Source organism: Gadus macrocephalus, chromosome 12 (genome assembly GCF_031168955.1).
Source record: "Gadus macrocephalus chromosome 12, ASM3116895v1".
NCBI lineage: Eukaryota > Metazoa > Chordata > Actinopteri > Gadiformes > Gadidae > Gadus > Gadus macrocephalus.
Window position 1 is genome coordinate 21133412 of NC_082393.1, and position 20444 is coordinate 21153855.

Sequence of the window (20444 nt, forward strand, 5' to 3'; positions counted from 1 at the left end):
TAGTAAAAAAAAAAAAAGTATTTTGGCAGGGGAAATACCAGTTTCACTGTAAGCTATATTGTTGCAAGAAAGCTAGTAATGCCAGCGTTGGTCAATTTGGTCCAAGTTGCTAAAAAAAAGGCATTCCACAGTTTAGCACGAGTGAAACAAGTCAGACACCTTTCAAGAAATGCATGAACAGAATGAGCAGCTCAGGGAAGCTCAGAGGAAAGCTGTTGTCATATAGGCTGACCATTTTACAAAAGGTCATACAGACAGTGTGTTCAGCCAGGAACCCGATAAATCATGCTGTGAAGGGCATTTCATTTCAGTGCCCCAATAATCATGAGGTCACTGCATACTTCGTTTCTGAGCAAGCAAACCATGCATTTTAACAATCATGAATGCAGTGAATTGTTTGACGGATTTTTGTCAAACCTGCTATAACACTTTATGTGCGTGTGTGTTACATACGTTCGAATGACCCCCAAGCAAAGCAAATTTAATCGGCATCAATTATTTACTCGTCCCTACTGAGTTTGCTGAACTGAAGTGGCGTTGTTCACGCACTGTGTCGAGGATCATGTCGCCATTGACAAGATAAATAATGGACTGAGCGAAGGAAGGAACATGTAGTTAAGAGATATGCCTATATAGAGTATAACCAAGTAAAGCTGTAGTTTTGAGTGATTAGCGTACAGGCAGACGAGCCTTTTCCCGAAGGTTGCGATCGCGTAACCGCTGCTGGCGTGAGCGCGCAGCAGCATCATTGAAACAGGGATGCTGCGAATGAGAAGCTGAGGGACCGAGAGGCAGCCAAGCGACACATAGAGGACTACATGATAATAATACCAATGGTCCTAATCACTTCAAAATATGCTGTCCTAATCGCGTTCCAGCGGATCAGAGGATTCCCGTCAGACAGGTGCACATCACCGGATGCAACAGCATCTCCCAGAGAACCCACACACACAGCCTCTTGCCTGCACCTAGTCCCTGGCCACCTTGATAAACGTCCTTTAAAATTCCGAATTAAAAAGAGCCGACGGCTAGGTTAGTGACGGAACTCCGCCAGAGACACATCTTCATTCAGCAAAACGTTGAGCGTTTTAAAAGGAAGGGCGAGGAGCTAGCCTTTGCCGAACCACAGCCGTCCATCGCTCACGTTAGCTCCGTCGCCGAGATCGCCACCCTTTTAACCGGGATGTAGCCGTGAATAAAACTGCACCAGCCTCGGCTATAGGCTACATATCGTGAACTAGGAAAAATGCAGATGTACATTACCTCTCGGCCATTTTTCCAAAGCGGTCCTTTGTTAGTATCCGTAAATAATAATCCCCAGGACGTGATCCATGCTGCCGAAATCGCCGCCGTCGCCGCCGCAGTCCAGGAGACACTCCTTCCCCGGCTCCTCCCGCGTGCTGAGAGAACTGAGGTCTTGCTACGCGCACTCCTGTCTGCTCGCGCTGCCTTCTCGTGCACGCAGTCACAAGCCAACTGTCGTCACCTCCCTGACGTCACTCCGTCCGCGAGCGTCATTTTTCTCTTGTGGAATTGATAAAAGGGATCATGTTTTGTAGTTCACAAAACGTCCATGGATAACGTTTATTGAGCGATTCACATTCACCGTCGCCAATTTCGAAATGAAGAAGCTTAATAACAATAATTGTAATCAAGCAATGTAACCCACGGGTTTATAAATCAATAAATATACTTAAAAAAAAAGTTCAATTTCATTGAAATTATGATTTAACCCGGGCAAGTTGACTTTAGGTAGCCCCCCCAACAGTTTAGCTTTCGTTGTGCGTTGCGGGACACACGTGTGCGTGCTTGACCCTGGTTCAGTTGATAGTTTGTCAAACATTCTCGGCATACCGGGGCGTTGCACCTGCTGCTTTGCGTAATCAATCCCCATACTTTTTAAAACCTTTTAATTTATCAAAATGAGGTTTTCAAAAAAGGGCAAATTGTATTAAGATAACCCCTTTTGTATTAAGATAACAGTTTGGCTTATTGTGCGTGGCTGAACACAGGGCATGCTTGGCCCGGGTTAATTGATAGGGTCAAACATTCTGGGCATACCTGGGCGTCGCACCTGCTGCTTCGTTGCGTGTTAGGCCTACTATAAACGTGGGGGTGATGCGCCCTCAAGTGGATTTTTGTTTCATTCGAGTCTTTTTAGCTTTCCCTAAAATAGGCTTACCACCAAAATGTGTGCTTCACATATCCATAAATAGGAGATATTCAAAGGATAATGAACAACGACTGTCTTGGACTATTACATTGCTGGACGTTTGGACTGTGCGAAGTAAGGTTGACAAATACACATTGACTAACGTAGCCTACGTCTCTCTAGTCGGCCCGTATTGTCTTCATTTATGTATCAATCACTAGCGGAAATGTCCAATGAACAAAGCCCAACAACAGGCTATTATTGCCTCCGTTTCACCTGTGTGCACGTGGTAAGCTGATTGGCGCAGCTGTAAGCTGATAAGACGTCGCACCTGCTCGGTCCTCGGAGAGGAGCGATGGACGGGAGTGGAGGACTCGAGGACCTCGAGCTCAGAGAGGCGCAGAGGGAGTATCTGGACTTCCTAGATGATGACGTGGGCTAATTTAAAGTTGTGCATTGCATATTTTCATATCAATTCGAATAGACTATTTAATTGAAGTCAATATTTTAATCGATTTTGTGTTTTTCTCATTTTCATTTAAGCAAGACCAAGGTGTCTATCATGAGAAGGTCAGGAATATGGTGTCTGATAACGCTTGTCGGCTCATCGTGAACATCAATGATTTGCGAAGGAGGAACGAAAAGAGGGCGAAGGCGTGAGTTGCGTTGCTAACATTTGGTGATTTGTATCAGGTGTCTGCTAAGATCAATGACCTTTCCCTAATGATGGCTTTTAAGATCTGTAGCCTTAGATAAGTAAATAGAGGTATAAAAAACCCTACAGACCACGACGAACTGTAAATTGGAAATAGTCAAGTCTTTGTTTTTCAACAGGGCCTATTATTTTGTATTCTGAATTTTATTTAGCACCAGCAGTTTGTACACAACATAACATAACGAGTATTCAGGAATTGTATGTTAATATAAAATAATTACTTATGATTATTGCAGAGATGTGTTTCTGGATCTCTTGTTTATATTCTCCTTTTGCAGTATGCTGAAGGATTCGTTCGGTGAATTGATTGCGTTCCAGAAGGCCCTGAAAGATCTGGTGGCCTCCATTGACGCCACCTTTGCCAAACAGTTTGAGGACTTCCACGTTGGTTTCGAGGGCAGCTTCGGGACCAACCACGTCAGCCCCAGGACCCTCACTGCCCGCCACCTTGGAAGCCTGGTCTGTGTGGAAGGCATTGTTACCAAGTGTAGGTTGACGGCCTCTTCAAAAACCACACCATTTTGTCACATAATGTGATGTTTGATGAAATAGTCACTTGATGCTTGTGATCTAAAAATGTATTGCCTGCACATAAGTTGAGACCTTTTTACTGAAAAAAAAAAAAAAAGTATATAAAAAACGGATTTAATTAACTCTGTAAAATCTTCGATCTAACATTTACGGACCTGGGGAAAGTGTTAATGTGTTTTTGTGAGTTTGTCGCTGTGATGCAAAGCATTGAGGTTGTCCCAGCCTTTTTATTCATTTGACCTCTAAGGTTCTCTTGTGAGGCCAAAGATCATGCGGAGTGTACACTACTGCCCTGCTACCAAGAAGACCCTGGAGCGGAAGTACACAGACCTCACCTCTCTGGACGCCTTCCCCTCCAGCGCTGTATACCCTACCAAGGTTGGTACAGCTGTGCATTGTGGTTGATCATTGGTTGTTCATGCAGCAACTGTCTCCTGTGTGTGTGTGTGTGTGTGTGTGTGTGTGTGTGTGTGTGTGTGTGTGTGTGTGTGTGTGTTGTTCCAGGATGAGGAGAACAACCCTTTGGAGACAGAGTACGGGCTGTGCGCCTACCAGGACCACCAGACCCTGACCATCCAGGAGATGCCCGAGAAGGCCCCCGCCGGCCAGCTGCCCCGGTCGGTGGACGTCATCACGGACGCTGACCTGGTGGACCAGGCCAAACCCGGAGACCGCGTGCAGTTGGTGGGCGTGTACCGCTGCCTGCCTGCTAAACAGGGGGGCTTCACCTCAGGCACCTTCAGGTCAGTGGGGGGGGGGGAGTCGTGTATTGGTAAGGGATGTTTCAGTGAACTGAGATGAATTGATCACCCAGAGAGATGTGGTCCTTTTTTTTAGGGTACATTAAAGCTGCCGGAGGCTTGAATGCAAAGACAGGGACCAAACCCTTTGTGCACCTCTGGTGGTGCTACTAGCTTCACGTATGATCGACTGCGGGCAAGATGGATTCTCATCCCGATTGGAAAGAGATTCCCTGTTTTTCAGAAATGAGTGGGGAGTGGTCTAAATCTATTTGAGGGGAAATGTCTGAGGGATGGCATTTATAATAGAGTATTCAAATTATGGCTCTTAGATTTTGCATACAGCATCTCTATGTACGAAAGGGAATATGATCAAAGAGGAAATATAATTTGTTTCCTGGCATGTGTGCCAGCCGGAGGCAGCTGCATGTTGGATTTGCCTATTTCAGTTTCAGGTGGCTGCAAAGAATGACCTTGTGCAATGTGTAGTTTATGTGGCAGCCTTTAACAGATTGAATGGGCAAAGAGGGCTTTTGTCGGGTGAGGCTATTTAGTTAAATGTGAGCCAGGTGGACATCTAAAGATAGCTATTTAATCATGGCGTAGAGATGGCAGGGTAGTTTGCAATTGATACAAAGGACATTGGTAATGAAGACGTATTAAGAAGATCATAAGGCGTTCAGGCCTGCAAGGGCCAACGTGGGAGCAGTATGATGGATTGTGAGTGTATAGGGTTCCACTGAAGGGTGATCCGGGGCAGTTGAGACATTGCTTGTGTTGTCTTTCTGATGAAGCCAGTCTATTTATGTATTTAATTTTATCTCTGCAGGACAACGCTTCTGGTCAATAATGTCAAACTCATGAGCAAGGAAATTGTACCGACCTTCTCTGCTGATGATGTGCACAAGATCAAGAAGTTCTGCAAAGCCCACCCAAAAGTATGCTTGTTTGATGCCATTGCATTTCTTTGGGTGGTTATTTTCTTGGCAAACCCACAAACATTTTAGCCGTTGACTACTGTATTACTCGAATTTGGAGGGAAGTTACTTGAAGACAATATTATAAGGGACACTAAAATGAATTCAAGAGCTTCTTTTTATTTGAAGGATCTCGATTAACAGACGCCTTCATGACCGGCTAGCCTTCTGGGGTCAAAACATTAGATAATATATGTACAGTAAGTATCCAAACAATAATGGACATAATGTATGACAAGACGCAAATAAGACGTGATGTACGAAGCATCGAGAGGACAGAATATTAGGAATAAAAACGTTGGAAGCAGAATAATAAGTGTTGGCGAAAATGGCCCATTTTTTTGAAACGTGCCATTGCTTGCCAATGTAGGATGTGTTTGAACACCTGGGCCGCTCGCTCGCCCCCAGTATCCACGGCCACTGCTACATAAAGAAGGCCATCCTTTGCCTGTTGCTGGGAGGGAACGAGACCATCCTGGAGAATGGCTCCCGCATCCGTGGGGATATCAACATACTGCTGATAGGTCGGTTGCTTTGAAGCGGTGTAAATGGGTCCGCCTCAAACCGGGGGTAATGACGCAGAGCATGATCGGTCTGGTCCTTGTTGCCGTGCAGGTGACCCCTCGGTGGCCAAGTCCCAGCTGCTGCGCTACGTGCTCTACACGGCTCCCCGGGCCATACCCACCACAGGGAGGGGCTCTACCGGCGTGGGTCTGACGGCGGCCGTTACCACGGATACGGAGACTGGTACGGTCACCTTCTTCCCCACGTCGATTTTATCGGGTCAACATCTCCGTTGTCTGTATACGACGGCAAATGAAGTGCTGATGTCTAACAAATCGGATGTTTGATTTGATCCCTGAATTATGTTTTCACCTTGCATTTAATGTGTGCAGAACTTTTAATTATATTTCAAAAAGAATTATGTATGATTCTCAAGTTGAATATCGACACTGCCTGACTTGAGTCTCTATATAACTAGGACATGCACTGTTTTCTCACAAATTAACAGTTTTTAGTTTTCTCTGGGATGCTGATATGCATCGTATTACAGTATATTGTAGATGTTGGGTGACATGGTTAAGGGCTGTCTCTCCCTGTCTATTCACTGATGTTTGTCTGGTGATCAGGCGAGAGGATCCTGGAGGCCGGAGCCATGGTGTTGGCCGACAGGGGGGTGGTGTGCATCGACGAGTTTGACAAGATGTCCGACATGGACCGAACGGCCATCCACGAGGTGATGGAGCAGGGCCGGGTCACCATCGCCAAGGCCGGCATCCAGGCCCGGCTCAACGCTCGCTGCAGCGTCCTGGCTGCCGCCAACCCCGTGTACGGCAGGGTGAGGGAAGCTTTTTGATACGTCACGCATTCAGTTTCCGACCAATTGCGACGGCGTTAAAGGCGACATATTATCCCACCAGGTGTGAGCGGATTAGCCGTTACAATCCGTTTTTTTCTAAATCTGCCTCTTCTGACATCACAAGTGGGCGTGTTCACCTAGATATGTGCTGGATAGAGCCGTCTACCGATTTCCACGGCTTTTAACGGCTAATCACACTCGCACCTGGTGGTATAATATGTCACCTTTTAGCAATGTGTTCCAATCGCCTCCTTGTATGTTTCTGCTTGGTTATGTTTTCATGGTTGGTGGAAATAACGTTGCTCAAAAGGTGGCAACTACAGACTTGGGTGGCAACTGCCAGACCCGTCTGTCTTGGGCTACTATCCGTCTGTGCTAGACGGACTTCAAGGATTTCCCAAACTTGTGTTGGTGAATGCATGTTGAGCCTGCACCTCAGGAGATATAGGAGGTTGACCGTTTCTCTCCCCCCGGTACGGCCGGTACAAGACCCCCGTCATCTTATTTCTCTTCCCCCAGTATGACCAGTACAAGACCCCCATGGAGAACATCGGCCTGCAGGACTCCCTGCTGTCTCGCTTCGACCTCCTCTTCATCGTGCTGGACAACATGGACCCGGAGAGCGACCTGCAGATCTCTGAGCACGTGCTGCGCATGCACCGCTACCGGACCCCCGGGGAGCAGGAGGGGACGGGTGAGGAGGGGGGACCTGGGGCTCGCGGGGGTCTTGCCACACCATGTGGGTGGGTGGTCGGACCACGATCCACCTCAAACCCATTTTGAAGTGGGTCGAACCCATTCTGGGTACCCGACCCATGGTTTAATAGACACACTGATGTGTCCCATAAAATATCTTGCTCTACTCCCCCAGAAGGTGATTTGGCCCGAACCAGATTGTGGAAAGGATTTAGCATTGGAGGTGTTCTCCCAATTTTCAAATAAGAGCTGAGCCACATTTTTAGCCCCTTGGGTAGAGATGGGAAGAGGTGTGAAATGGCTCAATAAAACTGTGATGGTTGTAGTTAATGCCTTTTTAGTCACAAAACCTCAAATGCAAGGGGAATGGTGGTATTGGCAGGAGAACACTTGAAATGACGAGTTCTCCAAAATGACTGCTAAAATGGATTACTCGCTGAGTGTGCAGTAAATCATGGTGATTTTGTGTTTATAAAGCGATGCCTCTCGGAAGCAATGTGGACATCTTTGCCACCGAGGACCCTAACATCACAGACACCGCAAAGCAGGAGCTCCAAATATATGAAAAGGACAGCATCCTACACAGCCACCGTAGCAAGAAGTAAGCTTTCATCTCCGGAACGGAGGTCTCAAAGTCTTTGCGTACATTTTTTGAAACCAGTACAATACAAAATGTATGCATTCCTGTGCTTGACTCTACGATCTGTAAAAGATGGATGGACGGCTCAAAATACCGGCCAGCATAATGTCGTCTGCTCCTTTCTCTAGGGAGAAGGTGGTTACGATGGAGTTCATCAGAAAGTACATCCATGTGGCCAAGCTAGTGAAGCCTGTGCTCACCCAGGAGGCATCGGACTACATCTCAGAAGAGTACTCCAAGCTCCGCAGCCATGACCAGTTCAACTCAGATACCGCCAGGGTCTGTATTGCCCCATTTACCCCCTTCAGACTCTGCTGCTTGCAGAAGCTCCTGCCTGACTAGATAGATTTTGCATTGCTAGTTCATTATAATATTGATGAATGAATATGGATTTCGCGCACAAAATGTAAAGTAATTTGCAACCAAAAAAGATTGTTGCTCTTTTGCCTCAGACTATCCCAGTAACTGCCCGTGCCCTGGAGACCATGATTCGATTGGGCACAGCGCACGCCAAAGCCCGAATGAGTAAAACCATTGACATGGAAGACGCGGAGGCTGCCCTTGAACTGATGCAGTTTGCCTACTTCAAAAAGGTCATTGCCAAAGCCATAAGATAAAAGGATACATAGAAGTATTTCAAGCATTTTTGATGCACAAGTTGTATTTTGGATTTCATTTAACTGAGTTGACAAATGAACTCAGCTCAGAATTTTGTATACTAGATACTGGAGAAGGAAAAGAAGCGTAAAGCTCCAGATGAAGACATGGACCTGAGCCAGTCCCAGTCCCAGTCGCAGTCCCAGTCCCAATCCCAGACGCAATCCCAGTCCGAAAGTCATAGCCAGGATCCCAAGAGAAGCACCAGGTCTTCTTCTTTTCAACTCATCCCCTTTTTGTTGTTGTTGTTGTTGGTGAACACACCATTACTGGGTCAAGGTTTCCTCCAATAGATGCCACTAACGAAACTTACTATATTTATCAGCATATCTGGAGCAAACGTCCTCCAAACTTCAATGGTAATCTAAAGGTCACTAGATCTGTATCGCAGCTTTTTTTGTTTGATCACCAACTTGAACTAACCTGCTATGCGAATCGATAGCGCATAACTGAAGCCTAGAAACGATTTGCATTCTTATTTCTGGAACTAGGAAACGCGCCCTGGCTACAAAAGATGACCTGAACAAGATGGCAGGCTCCGAGGCTGATCCTTATGACTTTGCTGGGGAGGAGAATGGTATGATGCCCAACACTTGGCTCGTTTATAGTTTGGCCCAGAAAGCAGAATTTAACTTTTACTCTTGCTTTACATTTTATCGATGCTCCCAATTAATATTGTTAACTTTTACTTCAATGTTAGTGTCAAAAAAAGTAAAGTGAAAGCTGCGTTAAATGTCCATACACTTAAAAGTGGCCCAACATTTAAGTTTAAATGTAAATAATTGATGTTATGATTTTATTTTACTTCAGCCCAACCCAATCTAAGACCCAAGCCTTTATCGCAGACTCTACGGAAGAAGGAGATAAGTCAGGACAGGTATGGAGCACCTCCCTAAATAAGTGTCAAACACTGTCCTATGTCACCATCAACACTTGAGATCTATGCAAGATGATGGCCCATTTCTCTCCAAGGCACAGGGCACATGAGTGTTCTCTATGCTTCACTAGCATATGTATCCATGGTCTTGATTTAATGGCGCATTCATGTACCCACATAGAACATTTGCTAATGAATGTTTTACCAAATGGTCATTGCAGTAGTAGGTTGCAACAAATAACCCAGTGTGCCCCATTATGAGTGCACAAAAACGTAACGCAACTGTTTATATAAATGAAGCATACAAAAATGGAACGGGGGCATTGGTAGTGGATGAGGTGGGACTATTCCTCCCCATGTGAAGCGCTTTCAGTGCTTTGAAGAGGGCTGTATAATTAAATGTTTTTTTATTGTACCATCGTGTCCTCCAGACTCAAGGCGTTCAAGGGGGCTCTGCTGCAGGCCTTCAAGACCAAGCGCTCCCAGTCGGTGGCGGTGGCCGAGCTGCTGGGCCTGGTCAACAAGGACCCCACTCCGGCCCAGGGCGAAGGCTTCCAGGAGGGGGAGGTAGAGCAGCTGCTGGGCCGCATGCAGGACGACAACCAGGTCATGGTGTCTGAGGGCGTGGTCTTCCTCATCTGATGGCAGACTCCTCCTCCTCCTGCCTCACAACGCCAAAAAAATCATTTTATAATTGCTTGATTTTTTTGATTAAACAAAAATAAATAGTTTGAGCAGGGAGACTGGTGGGTTTTTATTAAAACATTTTTATTTATGCATTTTAATTGAGCGATTTAAGCATTGCAATAGCGTGGCACATACATTATCCTCCCTTGTATTTTGACGTGGCGACTAGTGGAATGAAGGCAACACGAGTTATGTTATACTTTCAGGTCTTGCTTGAACAAAATCGTGTTGTGGTTGATGTATCGGGTGAAATTATTAACCCACAGCTTCAATGGACTTATTCACTCTGCTTTAATTGTGATTAGCAGACATTTAAGCTTTTATGCATTGTAATTCAGTGGGCAGTCTTGTGGGTGTCCCACGGCTGGTTGATCAAAGAGACGGGAGGTGAATCCTTCAGGCCTTCCTGTTATGACGGATGCAAAGCATTGTTAATCCTTCCAACATTAAAGAGCCAAGGGAGAGGGGTCAAATCATTAAATATGGCATATTTGGATTATACTTGTGGTTTAACCACTAATGTACTTCTGGCAAACAAGTCAATATGTATTTTTTTACTGTCTTGTGTTGCATTAGTAATTCAAAAGCGTCATATAATTACAAGGCATTAAGGAAGTGAAATAGTGTTCTTGCAGTGCTCCCTAGTGGTAGTTTCACAAAACTGAAACGTCTCGGTTAAACTCACTGTTCCAGTAATCCAGGCATAGCCTCTAAGAGGACCGCTTTGTCAATCTGCTGCCACTGTGTCCTCAGTCTCCTCCGCACGTACATGCTGGTAACCAAGGCAACCAACAGCAGCGATGCTGACACCGTCAGCGTGAGCGCCATCACTAGGGTATTTTGGCCTTTGTTGCCCCCCAGGGGTACGTCTGGGGCCAGGGCCCTCTCCTTGGGGTGGGGTGCAGAGGGGGGCAGGGACTGAGGGAGCAGCAACTGAGAAATATCTGAAAGAACGGTTTATGGGTGCTGATATGTTAGTCTCAAAAATCAGGCTTGGATAATGCATTAAAAGTCTGATAGGCAAGCTGACATCTGGGTTTAACGCGCCGTTTTGCTTTATATTTTTTATATCTATATATAGGTGACCTTGGGTGTCTTGAAAGGCGCCTCTAAATGAAATGTATTATTATTATTATTATATCAAGTTGCTGGCTATGTTTTGGCTAACGGCAAACACGAACTATGCCAAAACCGATACATTATTCTTGGTGGGAAGACAAGCTTCAACATGCTGTCCGGCACTAACATCCACTAACATTAACATAAGAAAAAGGGTCTTAAGATATCAAATTAACATTGTTAATATAGGCCACTTTAGAAATACATGTAAAAGAGTAAACTTGAAAACTTCATCCACTCATGCAAATGAGTGGATGGACAATATAAAGGGGAAATTGTCCTCCAGAGGCAGGTATAGTCAACCAATCAGAAAAATATTTTCAGAGCATTTCACTCCCAATGGCTTGGCCCTTTAACAAATTACAATCAAATTCTAGCTCTTAAAACTTACCTGCAGCATGAACAGCATACACTGAATTAAGAAATAACCCAATGTCCTAATAACTCTGTCACTATCACACTCCACAGTAATGTCCCCCACCTTGCAGACTCAGGAGGAAGTAGGCGTCGTCTCCTTTAATGTACTTCCTGCTGTGCAGTCGGCTGTGGGTGAAGAAGCTGGTCATCCCAAAGCCAGGGCCGCGGTAGTAGCTCCCATCAGGGCCGCTCACCAGGGACCCCACCTTACTGGGCCGGTCCCAGAAGAACTCGAGACCTGTCAGAGGAAGGAAAGGAGACCTTACTTCCTTTCACTCTCCTTTATTCTCTTCTGCTCACTACAGGACTGCTGCCTTCCCAGAGCCCTAGTGATTGGTTGTTTTTAGGACATTGTTTATTGCTTCTTGGTCAATGTAGATACCGTTATCTACTCTGCACACTACTCTCTCCAGTTGTTGCATGCATATGCTTGCATGTGCAGACACTTGATTTTGTGCTCAAATTTAAATATTTGCTTTGATTGTTTAGAGTCTCCTAAATGATTGAACCTAAGGGAAACTGAACAACCGCAATGGGATGAAAGGCATAGATACACACGCGGAACTTAATTGCTGGAATGGGACAACAGTCTGTCATTTGACATAACCTGATAGCAATAGAAATTTATATGGATCTTTATGGAACTTTGATGCATCAGGTTAGGATCTGTGTCACGAACGTTTTCCACAAAGCACTGCAAACAGTGTTGACTTGTTCCAACAGCGGCCTCCCTGGGCGTGGCCGGCGGGCTTACCGTCCGTCTTGTTTGGATCAGTGGTGATCATGCGCTGCATGTTCATCCGGGTCCTGACGTCCGACTGCTGGTCCATCAGAGACATGGTGGCCTGGTGCCAGGGACAAGGCCACTTCAGGCTGTCGTCGTTGGGGCCGGAGGTCAGGTACAGGAAGAGCGCCATGGTGTCAGGACGGGTGCTGAGTCCATTGAGGTACGAACCTACCTGCACAGCAGGGCAACACGCAGGATTTTAACAAGAAAGCAGTTGAGGCATACTTCTTTCTATCCATGGTCTATGAATAGAGGCATTCAAAGCCTGAACATGAATATCAGTGTGCGGTTTATTCACTGGGGAGTGGAAATCAAGAGCAAGGTGTTGGTTAGGACTCACCTGGAAAGAATAGCCAGTCGGTGACAGGAAAGAGGGACTGTACACCTTGGTGCCTACTGGCGTGGTTGCCAGGAGACTGGTGATGTTGCGTATTTTCCACACATGCTGGGGGCATTGGCCGGACCAGATGTTGACGTCATCGAGCGAGAGACCCCCCAACCTGGCAGACGCGTCTCCCTTCACCCCCTCGAACACCACTCTGGACTTTTTGGTTATGTTGAGAGTCACGTGACGCAGCTCCCATGATCTTCTTGAACCTTTGAACAATAATCAAAGTGATTTCTTTGTTCTATTCACAAATAACACACAGATGGTAGTGAGACACATTCATTATTAATTAATTCATTGCATTTGTCAAGTGCTTTTACCGAAAGTGCTTGACATAGTGTGTGTGTGTGTGTGTGTGTGTGTGTGTGTGTGTGTGTGTGTGTGTGTGTGTGTGTGTGTGTGTGGAGGGGGTATAAGGTACACCTTATCCACTACCAGTGTGTAGCACCAACTTGGGGAATTCACTGTGGACAGGTGTGGAATGAGGAAACGATCCAATCAGAGACTGGGAGATGACTTTGTGGCCATAATGTTACAAGAACCCAGATTAGGAATTGGGCAAGGACAGCGGGAGGCACTGGGAACCGGGTCCGAAAGACACTCATCTTAGTGTTGATTTTAACAGTGAGCTTAGTGTGGATTTGAACACACCTGTTATGGTCTCAAAAAGCGTCATTCGCCCTTGAGGGTTGAGTTCGTCATACTCCCGCACCCACATCTTGAGGGAATCGCTAGCGCCCCCGCTGCTGTAGAGGAAGAACTGCAGGCACTGGACCCCAGGTTTAGGATACAAGAACCGGCTCTCAAGAAACCCACTGTCCCCAGCGCACCCACGTGCAGTGCTGAAATGCATGAAGTAGCCCTTTCCTGTTGGCAACAGTGTCCATTACTGCACATTAAGTGTATTGAACCACAATACATTATGTAGTTTACGTTTCTATTTCCATTCAAATGTTCAATACATTCAGTTGCAATATGCAAAACGTGTGTTTTAAAAAAAATCGCGATAAAGTTAAATTCAATAGTAGTGTTTTGACTTGTTGTACAGGCCTGACATTATTGTACACAGTATTGACCTGTCCTACTTCAGAGGAAGTATTTTCAACTGCAAACTTTTAGCTGTGGGTTATAAGGGATTATCCTGTACTTTGTTCTGCCTTTGGGTTGGTTTTTATCAACTATCAAAACAAAAACACTGAGGCCTATGACCCAATACCTTTATGGCCAGATAAGGTGATGAGCTGTGATCGGGATCTACTGTATTTTATAGAACTAGTTGGTTGTATAACTAACAAATGCAAAACAAAATATATTGTCCATTCCAGAATTGTTAAAAGCCAAACTATATCGAAATAATAAAAAAAAAAAAAATGTATTCCTATATTGAATGCAGTGTATATCTGAAAGTAAAACCAAAATAATAAAATGACTAGAATGACATAGTTGTGAATAACAAGTATAGGTATACAAGTTATCGCTACCTTTGCATTGTCCCATTGAGGTGAAGTCTGTTTGAGGTCCTGCACTCACAGCCATACGCTGTTCCCACTTGTTGTTCGGACCCTGGATCATCCCACAGATGTTCAGCTCCTCAAAGTCGCAGCTCTCCACAAAGGTGGAAGAGGTGGCTGTGGAAGGGATTCATGTGATGGGTTAGTAATGCAAGAACAGAGTCTGTCTCTAAAGTCCCCAAGACTGTCCCCAAAACACATTTGTTATGAACTTACCTTTGCCTTATTGCCTAGGAAGGTGTATTTATCAGTGAGGTACACAACTATTAAACATTAAAATAAAAAAAAATAAAAAAATAAAAAAATAAAAAAAACTAGAACAACAATCGATAACTCAATTGATAACAATTGAGAGCGAACAGCTGCAAATGCTGTTTGGACTTTGACAATTTTAATATCTGGATCTGCTCTGCATGATCTGCCTTTATCATGCAAAACATCACACAGGGGAATTAATTTGTTGGAATGGATTACACATTACGTGAAGATAAGTATAATTTGGTATTCTACTGTATTCGGCTTTTAGAACCACAAATACGTGATACATCATATCATTGAAATATTTGAATAAATCGGTACTCAGTGGCCCAATCCCAAAGTGAGCCCTGAGGACTGAGGACTAAGGACTCATGGACTTAATTGATCTCAGGTGCTAAGTGAGCGAGTGTGTGAGGCCACATGGGCTCAGAAAGGTATATATGGGATTGGGATAGCACTTCACGAGAGCACATGTTACCTTGGCAACGTTTAATGACAAAGATGCTGCTGACAATTGCCGGTTTGGGAATTCTCCTTTTTTTTGTTTTTTTGTAAATGCAATGAAAACAATTGGCTGCAGCAATTTATTGATATTAGAAAATATAATTTATACTTTGGAATGCTTCAGTATAAAGGTTGTATTGAATTAGGTGATTATTGGCCTACACATACTAATCATAAGTCAGATCAGGCTACATTTGGCTGAAATATAAAAGGTAGAATTAGTAATATGAAGAGCCGTTTGGGAGCCAAAAGAGCCGGCTCCTGTTGGTGAGCTGATCCAAATGATCCGGCTCACAAAAAATTCCCATCTGGTCGCGCATTGACAGTAGCGCCGTCTTGTTGTTTACCTTCCTAATTTCCGGATTTCCCTATGGTCTCCGTGGTAAACGTCACAACGCTTTGAACTGTGGGTAATTCCCTTAGGTGAAGTCTGCACTGATGCAGACTCACGGAAAGTGCTCGGTAAGTGTGGACTCCAACCCTCACGCCCTTTGGAATTCGACATTGGGACAGCCCTAAAGTCTTAATAATTTCATGAGAACGCGCAGCAAAGTCTGTGAGTCTGTGAGTCCGGACCTCGGGATTGGGCCTGTTCAAGTCTTACACTCATTTGAGCCCATCATGCATAATGCAGGATGCAATCACCACTGTTTAATGGTTTCCAGTTGTTTCATTTACAGTGTGTGTGTCTAAGCACCAGCAGTGGTCAGCAATGTGTTATCTCCATTAGCCCAGTCTACCACCCTTGCCCTGGTATAAAACCAGCAGACCCATAATTAGCTTCAAGATGAGCGACACCTGTGTTTGCGTTCTGATGACGCCTCTGTACATAGGGGTCATGTGGTATAACTCAACCCACTGCAGTTGTAGAGGCGGTTCAGCTTGAGGAGGTCGCTGTCGCTGATCTCTATCCGTTGGCCGATCACGTCCATGAACTCTGGGATCTTGGTGACGATGGTCGGCTCCGAGGCGATGCTGAACGCTCTCTTGCTGTAGTGCATCACCGAACCGTAGTCATAGGGCACGCCTAGGGAGCTGGACACCTTGTCGTTGTACTTGTTGAAGTTGTGAGCCTTGCCTGTGTTCCAACACATAGTTTGCATGTTGGAAATGAAAGAAGTTAGAATACAATACAATAGAATACAACAGAACAAATCTTTATTTGCACTAAGGGGGGATTTGCCCTTCACATGCAGAGGGGCGGCAAAACAAAAACTATTTCCTGAACAACTCAAACCTCATACACCCATCATACATAATACCTGAATACACACAGTATAACTATCACCACCAGGTACTACAACGAATACACCATTTATGCATTGTAATGCAAAAATATATTAAATATCTAAATACTGTGTGTAAAATACTGACTATATAATGTATGGGTCAGGTTGTTAGAGAATTAGTTTGCAAGAGAGAGACATTGGCGCTCTTCACCACTGACACTGACACCATACCCGGCTTAATCTGATCCAGCATGATGTTGACGTAGTCGTCGCGGTCCGCCCGGGACTGCTCGTGCCAGAAGCCCAGCGCGTGCAGGAACTCGTGCTCCACGGTGGCCAGGTCGTCGCAGTTACTGCCGATGGACAGCTTCTGCTTCCCCATGCGGCAGTTCCCAACGAAGGAGGAGCAACTGTCCACACACAAAAGACAGAGAGGAAAAGTTTCTTCACGCTGGCTAGGTCCTCAATGTCCTCGTCAGAACTACATTTCATGTCATTGCACCTGTTCATCATTCATTTGTGATCTTGGCTATTGATTATGTTGAAAAGCTATGATGCAATTATTACTAATAATTAACCGAAAATGATGCTGAAGCATAATTGTATGCACCTCAGTTGGATTTTTTTCGTCGTGGATTATTAAGTTATTAAAAGATATAGTGATGTATTTGAAAACAGGCTATAGAATATTCAATGAAATCATAATCATTCCAGTTTTGAACTTTGAGGCCAGCATCAAGCATGTCATGTATATGAACGTATGAAGCAAGATAGAGGTGCATAATCTGCAGATTTGTTGTCACCCGCTGCCCTTGAACACAGAGATGTAGTTCTCCTCCCCTTTCCATGGTGTGAAGTCAATGCATGTCTTCAGTCTGTACTGCTCAAAGGCCTTCAGAATCACCCCTTTGGCATTCATCTCTACAGCTCCCATGGATAGGAATGTACCAGGGCACGTACAGGCCCACATACAACAAACACACAAGCACACACACACACACAAACACACACGCGCGCACACACACGCACGCAGGCACACACATTTGGTTTAGTTTATGCACTTTCTATATTTCAATATTCTATGCTTTTGAGGTTCCATATGAGAGCATCAACTCACCAACGCTTTCTTCTATATAGTAAGGAATCGTTTTCGGCCAACGGTACTGATCTCCGATGATGGAGTTTCTCTCGTCAAACTTATTGGAATGAAGAATGGGACGGGTTAACATTTAGAAAGCCATGACACCTTTGAGAACCTATATTTAATGTTGGTTTGCTGCTAGTTCCCAACTGGCTTTACAACTCAGCAACATTTTCCAAAAATCTGGCACAGGTTGTTTCTGATTTACAATGAAAAGATTACTGCGTTAGATGTTAGCCTTTTGATTTTGATATGAGGTCTCATTATCACAAATTTAAAATCATCTGAATCACAGATTAAGTATAATCACAATCAAGAAGGCTCTTCATATTAGGACTCTAGTGAAGCAGTGATGGCAGCTTGGAGGATGAAAATTCCACTTGATCAGGTAAAGGTATCTCAGGAAACACTAACTCACCTCGACACTTTCAATATCACCCTCCAGCAAGTCAAGTCCTGCCAATAAAATGTGTTGGTTTTTTTTACATCCACGAGGAGGTATATTCAGAATACTGATATAAATATATAGTCAGAGCGTAGAAACCAAGAGAAATATACCAACCCTTATTGACATTCAAGATATCCCAGTCCTGGCCCTCATCCACATCAATTTCTACGGAATAGAATAGATGTATGTTTACTAAAATGCACTAGTAGAAATAGCACAGCACTTTGAGAGACTTTTAGAAACACGTATTCACTCATACCAATAATTACTTGAGTTCAAGTAATCTTTCAGTGAAACAGTGAAACTCTTGAAAGGAATGGCACAGTGAATCACTTACCTGTTTCTCCAGATAGTTTGGCCACCGTCTGTAGAAAATTGTTATTAGAATGCATTAATGCCAGTACCACTCTTCTCACGCCTTGAACGACCTGGGCTGACCAAGCTTGCCAGGCTATTCTATTGACTCCCTTTTCATTCATGCATAAGGAATATGGTTGTTTTCACTGGCTCACTTTTGCAGAGTAGAATATAGAACTTGTACCATTGACTGATAAATAAAAGAGTGTGTTTGATTTTTGGTTTGCAAGAATGCCTTTACCTGCACAATTACGATAACTTATAATTTTGGCATTCGTCGGTTCATTGTTTCATAATACGAATAGTGCAATTTAAATGACACTCTCATGGTGTACATTTTCCTACCCAAAATTATAATGCAGTAATTTACTTGTGTACCAACTAAACAACTAAAACAACATATTTTTTAATTAAGAAAATCCATGTCACAAAAATGAATGCATGTACTCACTCGGTACCAGGTCAGTGCAACCACCAGGATTAGCATTCTGGAAACCATGGCTCAGATCAAACTAGCCAGAGCGAGAGAGCAAACACTATCACTCTATCCTCTGAGCGACTGCTTGTGCCAGAAGCTCAGCAGGTGAAGGACCTCGTGCTCCACGGTGCCCAGGAAGTCGCAGTTACTGCCGATGGACAGCCTCTGCTTCCCCTCACGGCGGTTCCCCACAGAGGAGAAGCAACTGTCCACAGACCACAGACAGAGAGGAAACGTTTCTTCAAGCGGTCAATGTCCTCAATGTCCTCGTCAGAACTATGTTTCATCATGTCATTGCACTTGTTCATACATTTGGGTTCTTGGCTATTGATTATGATGTAATTATTACTAATAATTATCCGAAAATGATGCTGAGGCACAATGTAAGGCGACTAAGTTGGACGTTTTTTCGTCGTGGGTTAGTATGTTATTAAAATATATAGTGATGCATTTGAATACAAGCTATATCATATTCAATGAAATCAGAATCATTTCAGGATTGAACTTTGAGGCCAGCCTCAAGCCTGTCATGTATATGAACGTATAGAGCAAGATAGAGGTGCAAAATGTGCAGATTTGTTGTCACCCGCTGCCCTTGAACACAGAGATGTAGTTCTCCTCCCCTCTCCATGGTGTGAAGTCAATGCATGTCTTCAGTCTGTACTGCTCAAAGGCCTTCAGAATCACCCCTTTGGCATTCATCTCTACAGCTCCCATGGATAGGAATGTACCAGGACACATACCGGCCCACACACACACACACACACACACACACACACACACACACACACACATTTGGTCAATTTGGTGTATGCAGTCTCAATATTTCAAAGTGTCAGATACAAAGATAGGACACGTGGCAGAGGACCCAAACTATCAACCAAAGCGGTACCTTTCATTTATTCTTTTTTAATTTTTCATCAACTAGAAAAGTAGGTTATACCTATGCTATCTTATATATAGGCCTATGATATATGGAGCAAAGTGTGAAAGGTTAAATTGAGAAAAACAGGACCAATCAAGAAAGACAAGTTACACAGGTTTGACACTGAAGTAAATATACCAAGTGGTACTATTTTTACGTTTATTGTAACGTATGTTGTGTACAAGCATTAAAAAACAAACAACGTCCACGTCCCATCCAGTGAGTTTCTGCACGGTGGCATCACACCGGCATCACGTGACTGTCTTCTGGTCGCAGCGCAGATCAGCAGGCTACGGGAGGATCCAACATGGCTGCTGTCTACTGACAGAAGGGGAGTTGTTTTCAACTCACAAGTGGACAGTTCAATTGATCAACCTGAATCAAGAGAATTCAAGGATCAAGGATGCTTTAATTGTCATTTAACAATTACATGAAAAACGAAATATAGTACTCAGGTCTCAGTGTGCTACCTAAAAACCTAGAATTTGTTTAACTTAAAATAAACTATTAATATAAATAAAGACATACTAAGATACTAAAAATACATATTAAAAAGATATTTAAAGATGGTCAGCGTATTAATGAGTACAAGTGCAGCAGTAGGTTCCTTGTTGTAAGTAAGTTGATAAAGTCAAAGTGCGAATGCAAATCAGGGCAGCAGTCAGGGTCCTAGACATTAAAGTGCATAAGTGCAGGGAATCAGTTGGGTTTTATCCGATACCGGTGCCTACTTTTCAAATGGTTCCGGTGCTAAAACGGTTCTCGAACACTTGCATACATGCACGACTTGTTATGAGTTTCACATTAAGCAGAAAGTCAGCGGACACTGAGTTGAATGGCAACGGTGTTT

General features: G+C 44.2%; 3 protein-coding genes across 3 annotated transcripts in view; 1 reads left to right on the plus strand and 2 right to left on the minus strand.

The window, feature by feature from the left end:
- Positions 1 to 1671, minus strand: part of arhgap39 (Rho GTPase activating protein 39) — a 48834-nt gene extending 47163 nt beyond the window's left edge. Inside the window, 1 exon segment of the mRNA XM_060066599.1 lies at positions 1264 to 1671. Within this exon segment, the coding sequence (XP_059922582.1) occupies positions 1264 to 1274 (11 nt within the window). The 5' untranslated portion in view covers positions 1275 to 1671.
- Positions 1672 to 2443: 772 nt separating this feature from the next.
- On the plus strand, positions 2444 to 10086 carry mcm3l (MCM3 minichromosome maintenance deficient 3 (S. cerevisiae), like). The gene is made up of 17 exons (XM_060066600.1): positions 2444 to 2585; positions 2696 to 2808; positions 3146 to 3354; positions 3646 to 3776; positions 3903 to 4141; positions 4968 to 5076; positions 5486 to 5639; positions 5731 to 5862; positions 6246 to 6454; positions 6995 to 7169; positions 7649 to 7772; positions 7940 to 8090; positions 8264 to 8404; positions 8534 to 8676; positions 8960 to 9045; positions 9279 to 9345; positions 9777 to 10086. Exons 1-17 carry the CDS (start codon positions 2508 to 2510, stop codon positions 9985 to 9987), a joined length of 2472 nt encoding a protein of 823 aa, XP_059922583.1. The 5' UTR covers positions 2444 to 2507; the 3' UTR covers positions 9988 to 10086.
- A 6-nt stretch (positions 10087 to 10092) lies between these two features.
- On the minus strand, positions 10093 to 19456 carry LOC132468803 (meprin A subunit beta-like). The gene is made up of 16 exons (XM_060066612.1): positions 19256 to 19456; positions 18643 to 18874; positions 18172 to 18199; positions 17949 to 17999; positions 17805 to 17842; positions 17363 to 17441; positions 17049 to 17166; positions 16477 to 16655; positions 15876 to 16094; positions 14225 to 14371; positions 13395 to 13610; positions 12696 to 12952; positions 12323 to 12527; positions 11633 to 11806; positions 10718 to 10976; positions 10093 to 10438 (listed from the first exon to the last, which is right to left on the minus strand). Exons 2-16 carry the CDS (start codon positions 18688 to 18690, stop codon positions 10429 to 10431), a joined length of 2028 nt encoding a protein of 675 aa, XP_059922595.1. The 5' UTR covers positions 18691 to 18874; positions 19256 to 19456; the 3' UTR covers positions 10093 to 10428.
- Positions 19457 to 20444: the final 988 nt, after the last annotated feature.